The following is a 19,944-nucleotide window of genomic DNA, read 5'->3' as shown; positions in this document are numbered from 1 at the left end:
GATTCTTGACTATGACTATGACTATGATTGTGCCTTAGAGTGATAACACCCCTACAACGTTAATATCAGTTTTTTTCTAATCTACAATAGAAAATCAAGAAGTGCCATTAAGCAGTCTCAGCGTAAGCAGCTTCAATCAAGATTTGAAAATTCAATGCAACAATATGTTGTATAATTAATATTAAGAAGGTCAGTTGTTAACAAACACTTAACCTTTTTTTCTATAAGGGAATTTTCTTACTAAACATGAGATTTTGTAGGATCCCCCCCACACCCCCACCCCACACACACACACACGAAACTGACCTTTCTGGGATTGTTGTCTCATCTTTAGAAACCCTTGCAAAACTTGAAAAAGCCTCAAAGCTTTAAAAAATAAAAAAATCTCAAAGTTTGCAAATATGAATTTTCACAACTGTGCCCAGGGTTCTATCAATTGAGACACAACTCCCTGTGACTGCAGACTACTATGTGATCTATGAAACTGCACAAAGTTTGCCTTTAGGCTTCCAACCAGAATAATGCATCCTACATTATTGTATTTAATTGTGGAGCACAAATGTATTGAAAATCAGAGACTGACTAGTATAAACAAACCTGGACAGTTTATTTGCAATATAATTGGACGGACTGATAAGTGCTAATGTAGTTAAAGAGGGACTACTTAGTCCATAATCATAATGCGCTTCACGTGTGGGATCTTCGGTTAAAGCGTAAGTCTCCTCCATCGCTGACGTTTCGTAGGGAAGGACGATAGCTTTGGTGTTCAGAGTGGAACCGACTCTCTTGCTTATCCCTGTGGTGTTGGCGAGTCCTTCCTTTAGGGGACCCCCAGGAGTGCATTGAAAATTGCTGGGCGTCACCCAAATATTTTGACTCTTTTTTCCTCAGTTCCTTATCCCTGTTGTCATACTTGTCCATTATCCCAGCTCTTTGCAAACATTGTCTGACTTTGTAGCCTCGATATAGCGCCTGGATTCTGGTGGCTGCATTATGCTGCTGTTTTAGCCCAATCCGAGTCTGTGGGCTTTTCCGAGCAGATTGGACGGGGGAGGTTTTGTATCGTTCTTTTTGGAACCTATTCCCAGTCTTGAATACCCACTTGTCGGTCATTTCATTGGCTATGGAGTTGTCGTTGGAGATACTTTCAGCTCCCGGAGAGGGTTCCCTTGGACCTCTGAAAGTAGAATATTCCAAATCTGAGTGTGTTTCATGTGAACCCATTCTGTGCCCCTGAATTTCATGCATATGAGTATTACAGAACCCTGCGTCTTTTTTTCCTTTGCCTCCTGTGTAAGGAAATTCAGCCGCAGGTGTCCTCCTGCTTGGTGTTTCCATATCTTTGCTGCATTGCAGGTCCTGTTCGCACTCTCTACTAGCACAACGTGCCCTTTGATTCTGTGTGTTAAACTTTTTCCATGTCCCATAGCCTTCTTCGAGGGGTGAATTCAGTACATACTGGAAAGTTTGTCTGAACGGTGGCTCAGCCTCGCTTGGTTCAGGCTGCTGTCGGCCATCTTGTCTTCTGCTAGAGTTGGATTGGTTTTGGCCTAGATCCAGTGATGGTTCATGGCAATTGCTACATCCAGTCTTTTTCTTGCTACTGTCTGAGCTGCATGGAAGCACTGGGGGCTTATGTGCTATTTCACGTACACGAAGCTCATCTCGGTCCTCTCTTCTGTTGTGTCGCATTGAGTGTTTCATCTCGTTGGCTTTGTCCTTTGGGTTGCCAGTAGGTCTCCCACCCGTAACTTTTCCTGAGTATGTTTCAGGTTTTAAACTCCTCACAAATGGCTTAGACTGATGTGGTTTGTTGTCATTCAAGGGCCTGGATTTCTCTCTTGCTTTGCAAAGTGAACACCCATGAGAACAGTTGCAGTTAGCTTGTTTATTACCCATGTTGATGGTGTTCGGCGTTTTGGGAATATCAGGCTCCTGTCGGTTCGGCAAATTCTTCTCCTGCTCATGCTGTCTGCTGTTGCTAAAGGTGTCTCTCCCCTTGAAGCTTGAAGGATTTGAAGAGTGTTCAGACATAGTGGGTCTCCTATAGCAGGGAGGACTAAAAGCAGTCCCAGCTGGCTTCTGCTCTGCGGTAATATTTAGGACTTTCTCCTGCTCATTTGGTTGACGCTCATATAAGTTCTTTCTCCTATCTCTTGCTCTATGGGTTTGTTTTGTCTGAAAGTCAAGCATAAGCCTTCTCCGAAAAGTGTCAGGGCTATATGCCGGCCCAGGGACTTTATAGTCACGTTTGTTTGACATAGAGATGTCTTTTCCAGCTCTGGCAGCATTGCATAAGGTCTTCCCTGGTCCTCTGTCCTGCTTCGAGTTAGGAGACTTGCCCCGTGCAGTCGCTCTGCGGCAAGAGAAAGGGATGGACAAAGGCATTGGGGGAATATAAGGTCTTCCATAAACTTGGGTTGTGACAGGAGCTCCCATTGTGTTAGTTATATTTGTTTCCATCTTTTCATACTTATATAGGGGCCGCGCTTGCCCTTGTCTGGCAACACAAGGATTTTGACAACACGTGTCAGCTTTTTCTGACTCCTCGGTTGAGTCTGCAGGTGAAAATGTGCTCAACGCCGGTCCCTGACCCACACCCTCAAGGACATTGCCTCTGATTTGCTGTTGTTGGGACTGAGGTTTTCTGATGTTCATTCCATAGTAGGGGCTAGTAAAGGAAGTCGCAGGCCGGTGTGGGAAGTCATCACTCCATTCAGGCGTTGCAGTTTTAGACGGTTTTGATTTATTGTTGTTAAAGCTATCTATGGATCCTGTTGAATAATTTTGTGAGGAGTCATCCGAGCTAGACATGGCAGCAAATTTGAGATTTCTAGGTGGTTCCCTCAAGGTATACCGAGCACTGTTGTTTGTCTGCGTGACGGGAGAGGCTTGATATAGGTTCTCAAAAGACTTCTTTGTTTTGTTTCCTCTGAACCATTTCTGAATGATGGTGGCAGCATGATTCTTCTCTGAGAGCTCAGTTGGTGACTTATGTTCATTACGTTGGCTTTGAAAGGCATGGGGAGATGTGTGTTGGTTAAATACGCATTGTTGCAAAAACTCGCGCCACTCATTTTTTATCTGGGCAGCACGCAACTGCGGGGCACGCAGTTCATTCCGGGCTTGGTTGCCTCCACAGTTAAATTGGGGAGAAGTGGATGCTTGGTAGTCATCAGAAATATTTTTCCTAGTGATATAACCTCTCCAGGCAGCTTGTATAATGGTTGCAGCATCATACTCTCTACAGAGTTGTTGTCGGGCGGCGTAACCTCGCCAGTGGGACTGGATCAATGTTGCAGCGTCGTCCCTGATCATGTCAGTCTTGTTTTGAAAGTCCTCTCCATAAAAGGTCTTCGATTGAGGTTGGAAGTTGCCAAATGGACTTCTGAACTGTGCTGACATATTGCAATCTTTTGGGGATTTGATGCTGGCTGGACCTGGGAAAAATTTGCTGCTGTTCTTTAAGTATTCTTCAAGTACCCTGCACGAGTGTGCCCTAAAAGTTAAAGAAATAGTCAGCTATGAAAAGGCAGGACTTTGAATCACAAACAAAATCTAAACAAAACAATCTAAGTACACATTTTCCTATTACAAATTACCAAAAGAATCACTTGAAAGTAATTTACAAAAGGAAAACAGGATTGACAACAGGGAAGGGTCAAATCTCCAAATAAAATATTGCACTGCTCTATTTCCTTTCGCTTCTAAATCTTGTGCTCCATTGATGCCTACTTCTGCTTAACTGTTTTCTTCACTGAGTACCACTTGTTTAAAGGGTTTTCACTACCAATAACATATCAAAGGAGGTGTATTGAATGAGAGAATCACATATTCCTTTCAATAAGGGCCACTTTTCCTTAGTGAGCATATGTGCTGACATCCTTGGTCTTAACGCATGAAGTGTTGTCCTAACACCATTTTTAACCCCTTCCATGCGGCGCACGTTCAGCGGACGTCGCGTCCACTACCTCGGTAGTGCTGCGCACGTCCGCTGAACATTCCGGCCCCGCCCGCGCAATCGAACGTTCCGCAACAAGGCGCGGAACGTTAGGCGCAGGGGAGGGGTTAATGAAGCTCAAGGAAGGTTTTTTTTCAGCCAATTATGTGCCCTTTTATGGGGAAGCGGCCCTATAGCAGTGGGTCCTTGGCAACCAGAAAATGTATGATTATGCAGACTTAGGTTATCTAGTTGTGTGGCTCTCGCTGATTTTAATTGATGCAACTAGACGTACAATGTTAGTACAAGAGCGTATGATGTCAGACACAATCGATCCTATGGAAAGTTTTGTCTTCAAACTTGTAATAGAAACAAAGCAGAACCCTGGTGAATTCCTAGAATTTATTTTAAAAAAAATCTGTTACATGAATGTATTCCACATTTAAGATATTGACTGTAGAATGTATTCATTTTCTCGCTCTTTATACGATGGCTTGACAGTACATTTAAATAAATCGTTGAGACTATATTCTCAAATAGGGAGCTGCAAAACCTAGCAATACCCCCAGGGAGTGCCAAGGGAGATAACTGAAATGTTTGAATGTTATATTCCTTAGGATTTATCAATTTTTGATCCTATTGTTTCTGTTCATTAAAAGGACAGCTGGTCACCAAAAATGTCAGAACATCTAATCTGCAGATTTAAATCCCGTAACACAAGAAACCGCATGTCTTGAAAGAGCCTGGGATATATAACCAACTACAGGTAAATTGCTTTTACTCAAACTTACTAACTGGTTGTACAAACTGAGAGCTGGTTTTTATGCTCAGCATAAGAATTCTATAAATATATAGGTACTTTTCACTATTGTCAATACTACTAAAAAGCCTTGTATCGTCGCTCTATAAATGTCAGTATGTCACTTGTATATTGGAAATCTAGATACAAAGCGAGTGCCTTACACAAACGAGGATTAACAGTAGGTAATGCGGAGTAAGGGGGAAGGGAAAGAGAGTTGTCTAATATGCTCTGCGGCAGAGGATACCCTGGGGCACTCTCCAATTCATTAATGCAGATACTGATTGATATTGTTGAGGTTAGCTCTTTCATCGAAGCTCGCCAATGGAGCGACCTGCTCCCTGTTTTTCTGTGTCTGGGTTGGACTTCGTAATGATGCAGTGGTGGCAACTTTCAGAAAGAGGCACATGTGTCCTTCCAGCTGGGACATAAAAATTATAGAATACACTCTAGGGGCAAGTTGCCCATCAAACGAGCATGCAAGGCAGTCTGTGGCTGCATCGAACGCTCGTTATGGGATCTTAAACCTTTGTTTTTTTTAAAGAAGTAGTATATGCTGAACGTTTACTGGCTAAAATGGAGAATTGTGGCAAGGTTGCCTGGTCATGAAGGAGGCAATAATGCATGTGAATAATTGTCAGTGATCTATTGCCCTTTTTAGTAGATATAGGTGCATCAACGAATCCAAGTGTCTTGGGAAGAGCTACCCGTTGTATTAGTAAGTTGCATGATGAACAGGGTGTTGTGCATGCGGCTGAGGAACTAGCTAAGATGGAGGCCAACCCATTTAGAAATCTCTCCAGAGTGGAAAAGGAGGCACTGGAACAACTAAAACAAAACACTGACTTGATTATTAAACCAGCGGACAAGAGAGGAGCCATTGTCATCCAGACCAAGATTACCCATGAGAAAGAGTGCCTAAGGTTCCTATTGGACAGAAGGAACTACAGAATTCTGACTCGGGACCCAACACCGAAAATAAGAAAAGAAATAGCCACCTTAGTGGAAGAACCAGTAAACAATGACTGGATTTCAGAACAGGAAGGGCACTTCCTTTGTAAGGATAACACTGTTATCCCATATTTCTATACATTGTCCAAAGTATATAAACACACTAGACCCCACTAGGGAGAACAACAGTAGCTGGTATTGGTTCAAAACTTGAACCAATATCAACATTTTGTGACTTCTTCTTTAAGCCGTTGGTACAAAAAATGGAGGCATACTTGCAGGACACGAGAGATGTACTGAATCTCGTAAAAGACATGGAATTTGACTCTACAAAAAAATTCCTGGTAGGCTTGGACATCAGGTCGCTCTATACAAATATCCCTCAAAGAGAAACACTGCGGGTGGTAGAGGATTTACTGTATGCACAGGAATGGACATACGGTACTCAGAGATCACTCATATTGAACCTAGCAGAAATAGCACTGACCAAAAACTTTTTTGAATTTCAGGGTACCATCTACCTGCAAACCCATGGGACGTCCATTGGGAGCGCTTTCGCCTGAGTCTTGCCGGGCTGTATGTGGCAGCCTTTAAACAGGAATATATCTTTGCCCATGATAGCCCCTGGGAGGACCAGATAAAACTCTGGCGCCGGTTCATAGATGATGTTCTGCTGATTTGGAAAAGAGATAATTAATCAACCATTGATTTCCAACATTGGCTGAATAATTGTAACCCCTTACTACACTTTACGTCTACTATCACACAAACCAAACTAAGTTTTTTAGATTTGGTGATTGTACCAAGGGAAGGAAAACCGACTTTGCAGGGTTTTTCATAAACCTACGGACATAAATAGCCTCCTATCATTCAATAGTTTCCACCCAAATCTTTGAGGGAGAACCTCTCGGTGGAACAGTTTCTCCATTTACGGTGGAACTGCTCAGACATAAGAAGCTTTAGAAAGGAAACCACTGGACTTTCTGACAAACTCTAAAAGAGAGATTATCCAGACAGAGTGATAAAGAACTCAGGAGAAAGCATCCAATTGTAATAGGGATGCCCTTTTAGAAAACATTTTAAAAAACGGAGGCGACAAATACGATCTACGTTACTAGTTTTAACACTTCATCAAATAGTATAAAACATGTCATAATGAATAACAGGCGGTTTTTGAACTCCAACGGCCTTAATCTTTGCAAACCATTGTTCTCTTTCACGAGAAGTGCGAACATGAGGGATCTGTTAGTACACACCAGACCCTGTCAGGAGACACAAGGGCAACTACAGAGACTCTGGGTCCTTTCACCAGTATCTGGCCACACTAGATGTGGCTTTTGTGATATTTGCAACCTTACCAAGGACACCAAAAATATTGACGTAGGTCTGACATATCCATGGGGGCAGACGAAGCACACAAATTGCAACTCGGAAAATGTAATGATTAAATGTCCTTGTGGATTGTTATACATAGGGATGACGACACGTAAAATAAAAATACAGATTATGGAACCTAGGAGCAACATCATATGCCTGAAAGCCATGACGAAATTTACTACACATTACCTAGAGAAAAAGCAGACGGTGGACGACATCTATGGGACAGTGCTGGATAAACCTTATATCCCAAGCACAGTACGAGACACCAAAAGGAATCTGCTGCTCAGAGAACATAAATGGATATATAGGGTCCATAGCAACAAAAATGGCTTGAACAATGACATCCCGTGGAATTTACTAAGTAGATTGTAAATATTAACATTTCTTTCCACACCGATACCTGGTACTGTTCTAGCTGGATGCCTAAATAAATCAACACAGCAGAGTGTCTGTATCATACATAGGTGTAGTACCCACCTAAAAAATTAGCGGTTCTCCAACGTTAAATACATTAACAAAATGGCCCCCTTACCAAATACATATATGACTCCTCTAGATTGGAATACATTTTTCCCAGCATATAGAAAATATATTGGGAGATAATCATTATGAAATGTATTATAAAGTATATTAAAGAGAAGAAAGTACTTTTGAGTGATGAATAAGAAACTATCATAAAATAACATTTAATTCTGCCAATTGATCAGCATTTCAATTTTTACAATTGGCATACATAGGGAAGTTGGGACCTACACTTCCCCAAATATAAATGTGAATCTTCAGATTGCTGTAGAAATACATTGTACTGGTTACGTCCCTTACACCCAAGATGGTGGAAGGACAAGGACAGGGAAGACTCCGTGCGGTAACATCATAGGCGTCTTGGTCACATGACTGCAATGCAAGATCATATGACGGGAAGGAACGCGTCCATTAGGAGAGCGGAAGCGAGCAACCAGCACCTTCACAGTGCATGGAGAGATTTGCAGAGGCAGCGGGCTCAGCTTGACAAAGTAAGGAGAGGTTGTAAAGGGGCAGACCTATTGGGGACTATAGACATCTAAAACATACGGGCCTCAGTGGTCCAGTGCCCTTGGATAAAAGCCCTGATTATTAAAAAAGATGAACTGACGAGCGGAAGGACCGCTTGGCATAGCTTATAATCATGTAAATTATTCTCCTATGTAGCTAGTGTTTGACTACAGGGAGCTGAAAGAGCAATTGATGGACAGAATGCAGAACAATGTCATAAATTCACCCCAGTACAGAGATCTGGGCCTAAATCCATCGTTTTTTGCTCACCACGCCATTTCAGTTTGGACTCCGCCATATGCAAATCAGTCTTGACCCTACACCCAATGGGAGCAGTCCAGCCCGAACTGCCAAACCAGGTCCTCCCTGAACTGGAAACAAGCATCCTAAGACCGGTTTCGGGCTTTCAGCCCTCATCAGCCAGGCGAGCTTGACTCCAGTGGCATGAAGAGCACAGGACTAACCCTGGGCGTAGTGGGGCGTAGTGGGGCTCCGCGGAGCTACGCGGAGAGGGCGAGAAGCTACGCCCACTCCCGCACTCCGCGTAGCCCCACTACGCACCTCCCTCCCGCTCTCCCCTACATACATTATTTAAGGAATTACAGTGATTAAAACAATATTAAAGCACTTACCTTGTCCGGGGCTCGTCCGGGGCTCCCTCTTTGAATAGCCTCCTTTCCTGGATACCAATGCGCATGCGCGGGCGGCCACGCATGCGCATTTCTCCCGAGAAATGCGCATGCGCGGGCTGCCGCGCATGCGCATTTGTTTCCAGGAAAAGGACGCTATTCAAAGAGGGAGCCCCGGACGAGCCCCGGACAAGGTAAGTGCTTTAATATTGTTTTAATCACTGTAATAGCTTAAATAATGTATCTAGGGGAGGGCGGGAGGGAGGCGGGCGGGCGGCGGCCGACTCGGCTACGCCCACGGAGTGGGCGTAGTGTTGCCGGCTACGCTGTCTACGCAAAATGCGTAGAAGGCAACACTACGCCTACTCCGTGGGCGTAGCCGAATCGGGCGCCCACCCTTACACAGGACCCACGTCTGGGCATACCCGACCCACTCGGGGTGTCAAATGCAAAAAGAACAATTACTGTCAAACTTTCTTAAGACAAACATATTCTGAGTATCCCACCCTGTTATCGACTATGTTTTCACTGGTCACGGGTGGCAGATTTATGGGGGTCTCTCTCCATAGTTATAAATGAACTAATTAAAACAATGAGAAAAAAAGCGAAAAACAGAACGGTGACAAATGGGGTAACAGAATAACCTATGGGCATGCTTCATGGGTGATGTGATAACCAGACCCAGAGTGGGGAGCATGACTGGATACAATGAATGAGTGGCATGATTGTGATAAGATTGAACATATGCACGGAAGTCTGCTGTACCACACAGAGAGGCAGTCTTCTCAGTGTGAAATAATGGTTATTACTGTTATATTCCCATTCACAGGTACAACCGCAATGTGTTTAGCAGCTCCATACCAGATTGGGTATATCATCAACCTACTAAAGTAAGGTAGGAGAGAAGGGGAATATAGGGGATCTTTGGTCCTGACGAAAGCCGTTAAGACCCGTGTATGGGCTACATAGAATCGGCTGAAACATGTTGACTAGCATGCAGACAGGAGGGATGTGGGGTTACTAATAAACCCAGACACCACCATACTACATTTATTTTAGTCCTGACCAGGATGTCCAGGAATAAATGTGAAGGCGAACATTCCTGAGCCATTTACAGACTCTATTTTCTGCACCAATATTTTTTGGGGGGGATCCCTATTATTTTATGTTTCTATTGTCTTTCCCCTCCCTTTTGCTCTACCCCAGGAGTTGGTCAGCATGGGAGTGTTGTCAGCAAGTCCTATGATGTAGCATACCAAAATTTGTGGGTGAGGGCCGTTTTAAAAAAACAAAGCATGTGCCACCTAGTACATTAGCTTATTTCTTTAGACTCCTACTTGTCTTTTGTGTGTGTGGATATGTGTAGGGAAGGTCGGTGTAGGAGTTTAAGCTCTTCCCCCTCAGTTGTGTGTGATTTACTTAAACCTTTTGAAGCAGCTCCGACAGTAAGTTTTGACGCACCACAATGTACAATGCCAATATTTAGTGTTGGCTTGCTGAGTGCCTTTGTGCTAGAGGGAACTGCGTTATTATAAGTTTTTTTTCTCTAGTTATATATTCATACCACTTTGCCTTGAGTCTGGAAGCAGTTTGTTTACATATTTAAATTTCTTCTTTGAATTAGGTGTGTATAAGTATCTAGGCCCATGAGAGAAAATATGTCGAAGTATGTTATATTTAAAGCAGTTTGTATTACTTATTAGTGTGTTATATCTATCCTGAGAGGCAGAACATCGGTCAAGAGCTCACAATGATAACATTTAAGTAGGATGTAGGTTTATGAGACTGTCATTTTGGTTAGCAGGAAATCTTATAGGGCCAGGTGGCCAAAGGCCAAACGAAACAATGTCTTTACTGTTAATCTAAAAATGCTCTTCCAGTTCTTTATGACATAGATGTAGCTTTTTTTCCATTTCTCGTCTGGAATATTGACCTATCCCATGCCTGACTTTACCTTCTAGAATTTTAGAGGTATTTAGGAGAAAGTAGCAGCCAATTAAAGTGACGCTAACTGTTGGTTCTTAAGGGGGGTGAGCAGGTAAAGTTTCAGGTGGAAAAAGTAATGTATGTTGAAACTACTCTTTGAAATTATCAAGCGTGCACTGATGAAGTGACATTACTACAATGAAATCTGGGGAACTTAGAAGGCTTTTAACAGATTCGTTATCGGATATTAACAGTTTCCATAATTTCATCTTCAGGAAATTTGAGTAGTTGCGTAGTTTGGTCTTGGAGGTCAATAGGATCATGTTGTCCCTTACCCGATGGCTTGTTTCATGTGAATTTTGCCAGTGTTTTTACACAGGATTTTTCTTTGCTAAATCTAGACCTAAACCACTAACTCATTTCAAACGACACCACAAAAGTTACTCGGAAGAGAAATTATACAATTTTCAAGGTCTTGAGGAGAGTTTGAAAGCAGACATCAAGACATCGCAGACTTCTTAACTTAAGTCAAACTTTGATCCCCTAGAAAAATAGCTATATTTAAAATGCAACACCTGCCACATTCTCCAGGTTACAGAGTTAAACAATTATTCGTAACAAACCTCTTTTCGTTTATCATGTCTTGCTCTGCGCTATCACTGGGTGCAGTACAATACACTCTTGAAGTCGGTTTCATTCGCATCGTATTATCAGTATGTTGATTGACCTCCCTAAAGACATGTGCAGAAAACAATAATTATTTTAAGAATACCAAGAGTATACTACACATGAAATCCCTGTGATGGTTGTAGAGGTCATGGTTGAGGTCAGCTAGTAGTCTATTATCACTGGGATTAGTCAATAGCAAACAAGGAGACTCCAGCTGACCACTAGAAGAGCCCAGCTAACTGAAGAGGGCCAGTCCTTGGCTGCCTCTAAGGAAATTACCAAGGACAATTGATTTGCAAAACCATCACTGTCTTTTGATTAGGCCTGGGCGGTGAACTTCACTCCGTTCGCAGAATTCGCAGAGTTTTCTGCACTTCGCAATCCGCGGAGCTCGCGGAGTGCCGAAACTCCTCTTCACGATGTGCAGCGGAGTTTTTTCCCCACTCGCGATCGTGAACGGTAAGTTTGCAAGCGTGAGCTGCAGCTCTGGTAGAATTTCTTCACAAGCTGCAGGAATACTAGCACAAACTGCAGTTCGCACTGAACTCTGCCACTCGCGAAACTTCGCTGAGTTTTTTGGCAACTGCGCGAAGTTCCGCGAAGCGAAACTCCAGCAAACTATGTCCAGGCCTACTTTTGATCAACCTTATCTCACTGCGTACCAGATCAGCAGATGGACAGGCTGACAGCTATTTGGCACACATTGTCTATAATTAAATCATGATTTCAAATAATGTAACCTTTGTGTCTGTATCCGTCCTCTGTGCAGGGATATAGCAAAGTCAGATATAAACAGACAGGAACAGACACACAGTGAAGTGCACACAAAACAGGACACAAATACAGACATTCTAACAGTGATAGATTCAGAGTCACAGGTGCACACAGACATGCTCAGATGTCCACACTGAAAGATGCAGTGGGCACATATTTATAACCCCTGTCGTCATGGAACATGCTGGTGTATCAATGGACTTTGCTGGACAAGGCAGGAGGCACTTTATATTAAAGCTCCCAATGGACGTCCATTCATGTCTGCATTTCTGTTTTTGGAATAATTATAAATAAGACAGGGAGAGTAACATCATCTTTACATACCGGTTTTCATTTTTGCTGCAGTAGTCTTTGAAGTCTGCAGGAACTGAATGTTCTTCCATGGTGCACATTCTCTCTTGCATCTGACTCATGGTCTGTGGGCTGCTTTGCCTAATAAATCCAAATTTACAGATATCATTGGAAGCTCTTTCTCCTCTCGGCAGGAGTTTCATTTGATACAACAGTACAATCCAGCGGAGGATATACATTGCCCCAAACCCATTGTTTCTAAACAAATAACTTTAGAATTATTATTGTTGATTATTACTTTGCCCTGTCTGCATTAGTTAAGCAATATATCATGCTGGTGAGGGATATATTGGTTGTTAAATCCCCACAGGTCGAATTATGGGCCTGGGTCACAGGACAGGGCTTAAACCGTGGGGGAGGGCGTGTAACAACCAGTGTAGCCCAAAGACGATGGGCTGTAACTCTGTTAGAACAATCCACTCACTCAGGGTAGATTATCCTAAAATAAATCGGAAAAAACAAGCATAGGAATGTTCAAGAAGGTCTATACCCGCCATTACAGGCCCCCCGAGCCTTTGCTTTGCCTTAAGTGGAGCTCCAGGCATTCCAATGTTCTAATATGTATATAAAGCATATATGGTAGGTAGCAAATGACTGCTGAACCCCAATGGGGGCTGGCAGAAGAATCAAATTGTGTTTTGAATTTTTGCAGTTTACATCGCCTATTGATTTTACGCTTACGTATAATTTAAGGCAAACGGAATCTGTTTCAGAAAACATTCTCTGAGAGTAGATGTGTCATAACCCGGAATCTCCAGGATTAAGCTCCATTTACAGAATCAATATTTCTGAATAAGGTACAGGGTTTTTAAGCAGTTTACCATGAGTCAAATCTTCCGGTTGAAAGTAGTGGACCACCTTCTATGTAAGCTCGAGTTGTTGGTCAATGCCATTGGGTTTTATTTTGGAAATAAAGGTACTCCTCCTTTTGAGATCAGGTACACAACAGTTTTCTACCCTTGTGATTTGGAGCAAAGACAGAGTATGGAAAAGTTTTCATGTGAATTTGTCAAATGACCCTTTAGCCATTTTAAAGTGCTTCAGGGTGTGACCGACCAACTAAGTTTGGTTACTTAACAATGTAAGACTAGTCCTTTCATGTTACATTAGGAATTATGACATCTGATCAGAGAGCACGCGGTCTTTATAAACAGGTGTTTATTGCAATTTTTTCTGCAGAGGCTAATTCAGGTGAATTAGCATCTGCAGATTGTCTAAACTAGAGATGTCCGGCATTGGACCAGGATGACCAGCTACATGCAAAATTGTCAGGATAACCATACCAGGTAAATAATTCCCATTTGCATCTATAACTTTACTTTTTAGCAGAACATTAAAATATTGGAAACTCCCCTGAACACAATGACGTGGCTAAGGGATTATAATGGCTGGTATAAGTCTTCTACTCCAAAATGCCAATGTTTGTCTTTCTGTTTCTAGATTTTCAATCTAGAACCTTCTATCCTCAGTGGGTGGAATGTTCTAATAGACTTATAGCCCTTCTGCCTCAGGTTATTCTGGTTGGTAAAGGCCCTGGCCTGTGACTCAGGCCCATAACTTGGGCTCAGGGCCTTTAACATCTGGTATAGCCTACGGCACTGGGCTATAAAGCTATGTTGCATGTGGTCATCCCAAATAAGTGGCACAGACCCAGCCCTTGTGTGAGAATATTGGATAGTCCTGCTCAAAACATTGACCTGGAACCGGCATGGACAAAGGCTCAAATCCCAAATGCCAGTGTTTTGTAGGTTATGATACCAATTTACATTTATTTATTTATGTAATTTATAGAGAGCAAAACATCACAAAAACTAGCATCCTGCCGCTCTGGTGCATAAATATAGGTACAGAGCTACCGATCATATAGTTTTCCCCAAGTATGGCAGACTTATTTGAGTAACAGCTAGGTCTTCAAGGCTTTCCTAAAATTCAGAAATTCCTTTGTGGATCAGAGGGATTGTGGAATCTTTTTGCAGATTTGGGCCGCTTGATCTGAAAAGGCCTGACCACCTTGTCTCACCTTCGGGACCTTACTGACAGACCAAATTTGCTGTGCTAGAGCGCAAATGTTGTCCTGGGCTGAAGCCTGTTCAGTTTTTGTCTCAAAGGCACTGGACTGGAGCCTTGTAGCGCCTTGAACACAAAGCACAATGCCTTAAACAGAATCCTCAGCTTCAAGGGCAGCCAGTGCAATTCTTTCAAAGTAATAGCTGCAGATGATCTGCAGGTTTTATTTATGGCACCTTTGGCTGCTGCCACCTGGACTCCGTACAGTCTATCAAACAGATATTCAGGGGCCCAAGTAGCATGGTATTGCAATAGTCTAGATAAAATAATTCGTCTGGAAACACACTGTGAATGAGCTTTTCAGACCACTTGGAAATGAAGACGGTATCTGAGTGACACTACAAGCTAATTTACTTTACTCTCAAGAGTAACACTCAAAATCCACCCATATCACCCACTTCTTTCAAGATTTCTTTCCGATTGCCCCCAAGCCTCTGCTTTTGTCAGGTTAGCATGTAGTCTGTACTTCAACACAAAGTGATCATTCCCTGAACTCTTTGCCTCCATTGAGTAGTCCACCTGGTCAAAAATACCTGCTCCCATTAATTTCGTAGGAATCTTTGTATTCTCGAGATGCAGGAAGTTCCGTTTTTGAGGATGGTCTTTCCCACCTCTGATTGATCTGATGCCATTCCCTGAAGACGGGAGAAAGCAAGCAAATGCAACCAATGTGTCCATGAAACTGAGCTACATCAAATGAAAGAACTTCATAAGTCCAAACAGCTGAAAAGCACACCGGAACTGGCTTTAGATCAGGTTAAAAGCAAATAGCTAATATCAATGAATGTTAAATAAATACTTCTGCCAGGATCATGTTAGGGTTAAAATCACCAGACTTCAAAATACTTGGGTCAAAGGGGTGTCTGTCTGGGCAATTTTCATCCAACTTCCCTATCGCTTACAATGGTTTTAAAACGACTTATCTGCAGTCATATAAATAGCACTAACATATATTTCCCTTTACCCGCTAACACATCTGTATTGCCATATTGCTTACAAAAATATAAATCAATAAGTTTCACTGTTTGAAAATTGGTGAGCAAAGTTATTTTATTCACTTGAATTTTGGATACTCCTCCTCAAAACGCTGGCCTCGGAACCGCATGAACAATGTCTCAAATCCCAAATGCCAGTGTTTTGTAGGTTACGATACCTAGTTAGTTAAACAAATAGGTCTGTGAATAGTCTTTGCAGACCACTTGGAAATAAAGAAAGTATCTGAGTGCTACTAAAAGCTAATTTACTTTACTTTCAAGAGTAAAACTCACTATCCACCCATACCACCCACTTCTTAAGGTATTCAGGACATCTTTCCGATTGCCCCCAAGCCTCTGCTTTTGGCAGGTTAGCATGTAGTCTGTGCGTCATCTAACTTGATCATTCACTGGACTCTCTGCCTCCACTGAGTAGTCCACCTGGTCAAAAATACCTGCTCCCATTTATATTGTAGGAATTGTTGTCTTCCCGAGATGCAGGAAGTTCCGCTTTTGAGGATGGCCTTTCCCACATCTGATTGGTCTGATGCCATTCCCTGAAGATGGGAGAAAGCAAAGAAATGCAATCAAATTTCTAAATAAATTACCCTAATCTAAAATATCTGAAATTTTGGTATAATCACGCATACACAAAAACAGTAATGTTATATGAACTATACATCTTTTCTGGAAGACAAAAACATGTAGCATGTAGTCTGTACTCCACCTAAACTGATCATTCACTGAACTCTCTGCCTTCATTGAGTAGTCCACCTGGTCAAAAATACCTGCTCCCATTTATATTGTAGGAATCTTTATCTTCTCGAAATGCAGGAAGTTCTGCTTTTGAGGATGGTCTTTCCCACATCTGATTGGTCTGATGCCATTCCCTGAAAAAGGGAGAAAATAAGAAAATAAAACCAATGTTTCCAGGAAACTGAGCTATACCAAATCAAAACACTTCATAAGGCTCAAAAGCTGAAAAGCACACAGGCATTGGCTTTAGATGGGGTTAGAAGCAAATAGTTATGATCAATTAATGTTAAATAAAAACTTCTGTAAGATCATGTTATGGTTGAAATTACCACACTTCAAAAGACTTGGATGAAAAGAGTGTCTGTCTGGGCAATTTTCTTCCAACTTTCCTGTCACTTACAATGGTTTTAGAATGACATCTGCAGTCATATAAATGGCACTAACATATATTTCCTTTTGCCCGCTTCGCTTCTGTATAGCCGAATTGCTTGCAAACTTATAAATCAACCAGTTTCACTGTTTGAAAATGGGTGAGCAAACTTATTTTATTTACTTCAATTTTGGAGACTCCTTCTCAAAACTTTGGCCTGGGAACTGCATGCATGGACAATTCCTCAAATCCCAAATGCCTGAGTTTTGTGGGTTTCGATACATAGTTAGATCAAAAAATACATCTGGAAAAATACTGTGAAACAGCTTTTCAGACCATTTGGAAATGAAGAAGGTGTCTGAGTGACACTAAAAGCTAATATACTTTACTTTCAATACTAGCACTCAATATCGACCCATATCACCCATTTCTTAAGGAATTCAATACATCTTTCCGATTGCCCCCAAGGATTTCCTTTTGGCAGGTCAGCATGTAGTCTGTAATTCACCTAAATTGATAATTTACTGAACTCTTTGCCTCCATTGAGTAGTCCACCTGGTCAAAAATACCTGCTCTCATTTATTTTGTAGGAATCTTTGTATTCTCGAGATGCAGGAAGTTCCGCTTTTGAGGATGGTCTTTCCCACATCTGATTGGTCTGATGCCATTCCCTGAAGATGGGAGAAAGCAAGGAAATGCAATCAATGTGTCCAGGAAACTGAGCTATACCAAATCAAAAAACTTCATTAGGCTCAAAATTTGAAAAGCACACCGGCATTGGCTTTAGATGCGGTTAGAAGCAATTAATTATGATAAATTAATGTGAAATAAACCCTTCTGCAAGATCATGTTATGGCTAAAATTGACACACTTCAAAAGACTTGGGTCAAAAGAGTGTCTGACTGACAAGGCAATTTTTATCCAACTTCCCTGTCACTTACAATGGGTTTAGAACAATATATCTGCAGCCATATAAATGGCAGTAACATATATTTCCCTTTGCCCGCTACGCTTCTGTATAGCCAAATTGCTTGCAAACTTATAAATCAATCAGTTTCACTGTTTGAAAAAGGGTCAACAAAGTTATTTTATTTACTTTCTACAAAAGTGGGTACAAAAACTAACTAAAAGTCACTATAGGAGGGGGCGTGGCTAGCAGCCAACGATGGCGGCCGCAGCTTAGGGAGGCTCCTGGGCAGAGGCGGCTTTCCGCGATAATCCGCATTATAATCCTGATCATTGCTGGCGGAAAGGGGCGGACCGGACCCGGGGTCCGTGCGGCGAGCAGCGCTGAAGTTCCTGTGAGCGGCGGCGGCCGGAAAGGCGGAAATCTCACGCTCGAGAGGCGGAGGAGGAGCTGGGCCTGACTGCGGCCGGGAAGCCGCGGATTGCCGGTGCCCTTGAATCCGGCCGGAAGTGTCCAGCAAGCGGGGGTGAGTGGCAGGAAGCGCCGGCCCCCCGGACACGACACCCCGACAGCCCCGCAAAGCTTCCCTCCCATCCGCCCAAGCACAGGGCGCACTCAGCGACGGCCCGCTGGCATTCCCCGGACTCACCTGCACCCACCAGCGGCGCGACGGGAGCGGCGAGGGCTCGACCCAGCGCCGCCATTACCCGGCCACAAACGGCGGAAGACGCCCGACCCTGACAGCGGCCGGCAAAGCCATTCAACGGCCGGCTGAGGTGCGCGGCGGCCGCAGCAGACGGGGGCTGCTGAAATTGTAGACTCTCCAGCGGGTGCGCAGGGGGCCATACTCACGTGGCGCCACCGGCGAGACAAGGGCCTGGGCAGCGCCCACATCGAGGGGACACTGCGGAGTGGCATACCGTGGCTGCCCCGGCCGGTGCGAGTCACAACCTGCAGCGCACCGCCAGACGCCCTCAGTGGAGCCCGGTGCCGGGGGGAGACCCGGCGCCTAGCCTGCACGCACTCCTTCAGTGTCACACCGCTACACAACGGCGGGAAGACGCCACCCCCTGCTGTGGTGGCCATACACCTCGACGTAGCCTACCGCTGGTGCGCAAAGGAGCAGCTCGTCACAACCCGCGCACGATTACTATACCCGCCGGCCTGTTCAATTCGCGACGGCACCATGTCCAACAGGGGCCCCAGGAACACCTACACCCAGGCCAAATTGGACAAATTCGCATACGAGCGGCACTCGCCGCCCCAGGACCAACGCAAGACTGGCGGAAAAGCGTCTGAGACGGAGGGGGCGAAAAAGGCCACGCTTGACGATGTCCTGGCTGCACTAGCCCAAGTGCAAACGACGGTGGGGGCCACGGCAACGGAGGTCACCTTGATAAGGGCGGATCTGCAGAAGATGAATGAAAGGGTCAAACAGGTCGAGGTGGTCACCAAATCACTGGTTGAAGATGTATCCGGATTGCAAATAGCGGTGGAACGGCTGCAGGCAGATAACAAACTGCTTAGGGACAAGCTGGACGACCAGGAAGGGCGCTCCCGACGCAACAATGTCCGAATTTTAGGTGTGCCTGAATCGGAAGACACGGGGGCAATGGACCTCTATGTGGAGGACTTGGTCAAGACTCGGCTCAAGCCCAAGGGACTCTCGCACTTCTTCTCTATTGAAAGGGCGCATCGCGTCCCGGGAGGAAAACCCAAGTCCGGGGCCGCACCGCGACCGATACTGGCCAGGTTATTCAATTTCCGAGATCGGGATGCCATTCTGCAGGCCGCTAGAGTGGCACCGGCCATCCAAATCCAGAACTCGAAGATTGCCTTTTTCCCAGACTATACGGCTGAGGTGGCTAGGAGAAGGAAAACGTTCCTGGAAGTAAAAAAAACCTTGAGGGACCGAGAGCTGCCGTACTCCATGCTATTCCCGGCTAAACTGCGGGTGGTAGCGGACAAGAAAGTGTGGATCTTCGACTCCCCTGAAGCGGCCCGGGACTGGCTGGAGGGTTGGCACACCGTTGGACGACAGCGCAAAACACACAGACCGGATAGAGCCCGTGGAGGGGACAGCAGAACGGGCTCGCAAACATCGGGACGAGCGGAAGGAGAGGGACACTCGCCGGCTCATGGGTTCGAGGGAGGAGGCGAGGAAGACTGAACCCGTCCCTGGACCCAGAACACTAAGCAGTCGCCGAACGCCGAACTAACATATACTTTCCACAGCTGCACGTAGACGCCGGCATGGCTACCCCAAAAGCCTTCAGGGAAGCCGCCTGCCTGGGGAGACGCTCTCCCCCCTACAAGCAAGTACTCTGGTTTTGGGTTGGGTAAGGCACTCTGCTAAGTTGGGGTGGCGGGCAGTTGGAGGTCCGTTAAGCAGGGGGGCAGGGAGGGGGGTTTGTTTTGA

The 19,944-nt window shown here is 44.2% G+C and overlaps 1 protein-coding gene across 1 annotated transcript in view; it reads right to left on the bottom strand.

The window, feature by feature from the left end:
* Positions 1–586: 586 nt before the first annotated feature.
* Positions 587–19,944, bottom strand: part of LOC144799125 (uncharacterized) — a 53,816-nt gene continuing 34,458 nt past the window's right edge. Inside the window, exons 12-17 of the mRNA XM_078670323.1 lie at positions 17,188–17,289; positions 16,281–16,382; positions 15,948–16,049; positions 12,425–12,532; positions 11,281–11,388; positions 587–3,499 (exon numbers count right to left, since the gene is read on the bottom strand). Coding sequence (XP_078526449.1) covers positions 688–3,499; positions 11,281–11,388; positions 12,425–12,532; positions 15,948–16,049; positions 16,281–16,382; positions 17,188–17,289 — 3,334 coding nt within the window. The 3' untranslated portion in view covers positions 587–687. The remainder of the gene's footprint in view (positions 3,500–11,280; positions 11,389–12,424; positions 12,533–15,947; positions 16,050–16,280; positions 16,383–17,187; positions 17,290–19,944) is intronic.

This window comes from Lissotriton helveticus, chromosome 12 (assembly GCF_964261635.1).
Source record: "Lissotriton helveticus chromosome 12, aLisHel1.1, whole genome shotgun sequence".
NCBI lineage: Eukaryota > Metazoa > Chordata > Amphibia > Caudata > Salamandridae > Lissotriton > Lissotriton helveticus.
The sequence above is the reverse complement of the archived record's forward strand: the minus strand, read 5'-3'. Positions and strand labels throughout refer to the sequence as shown.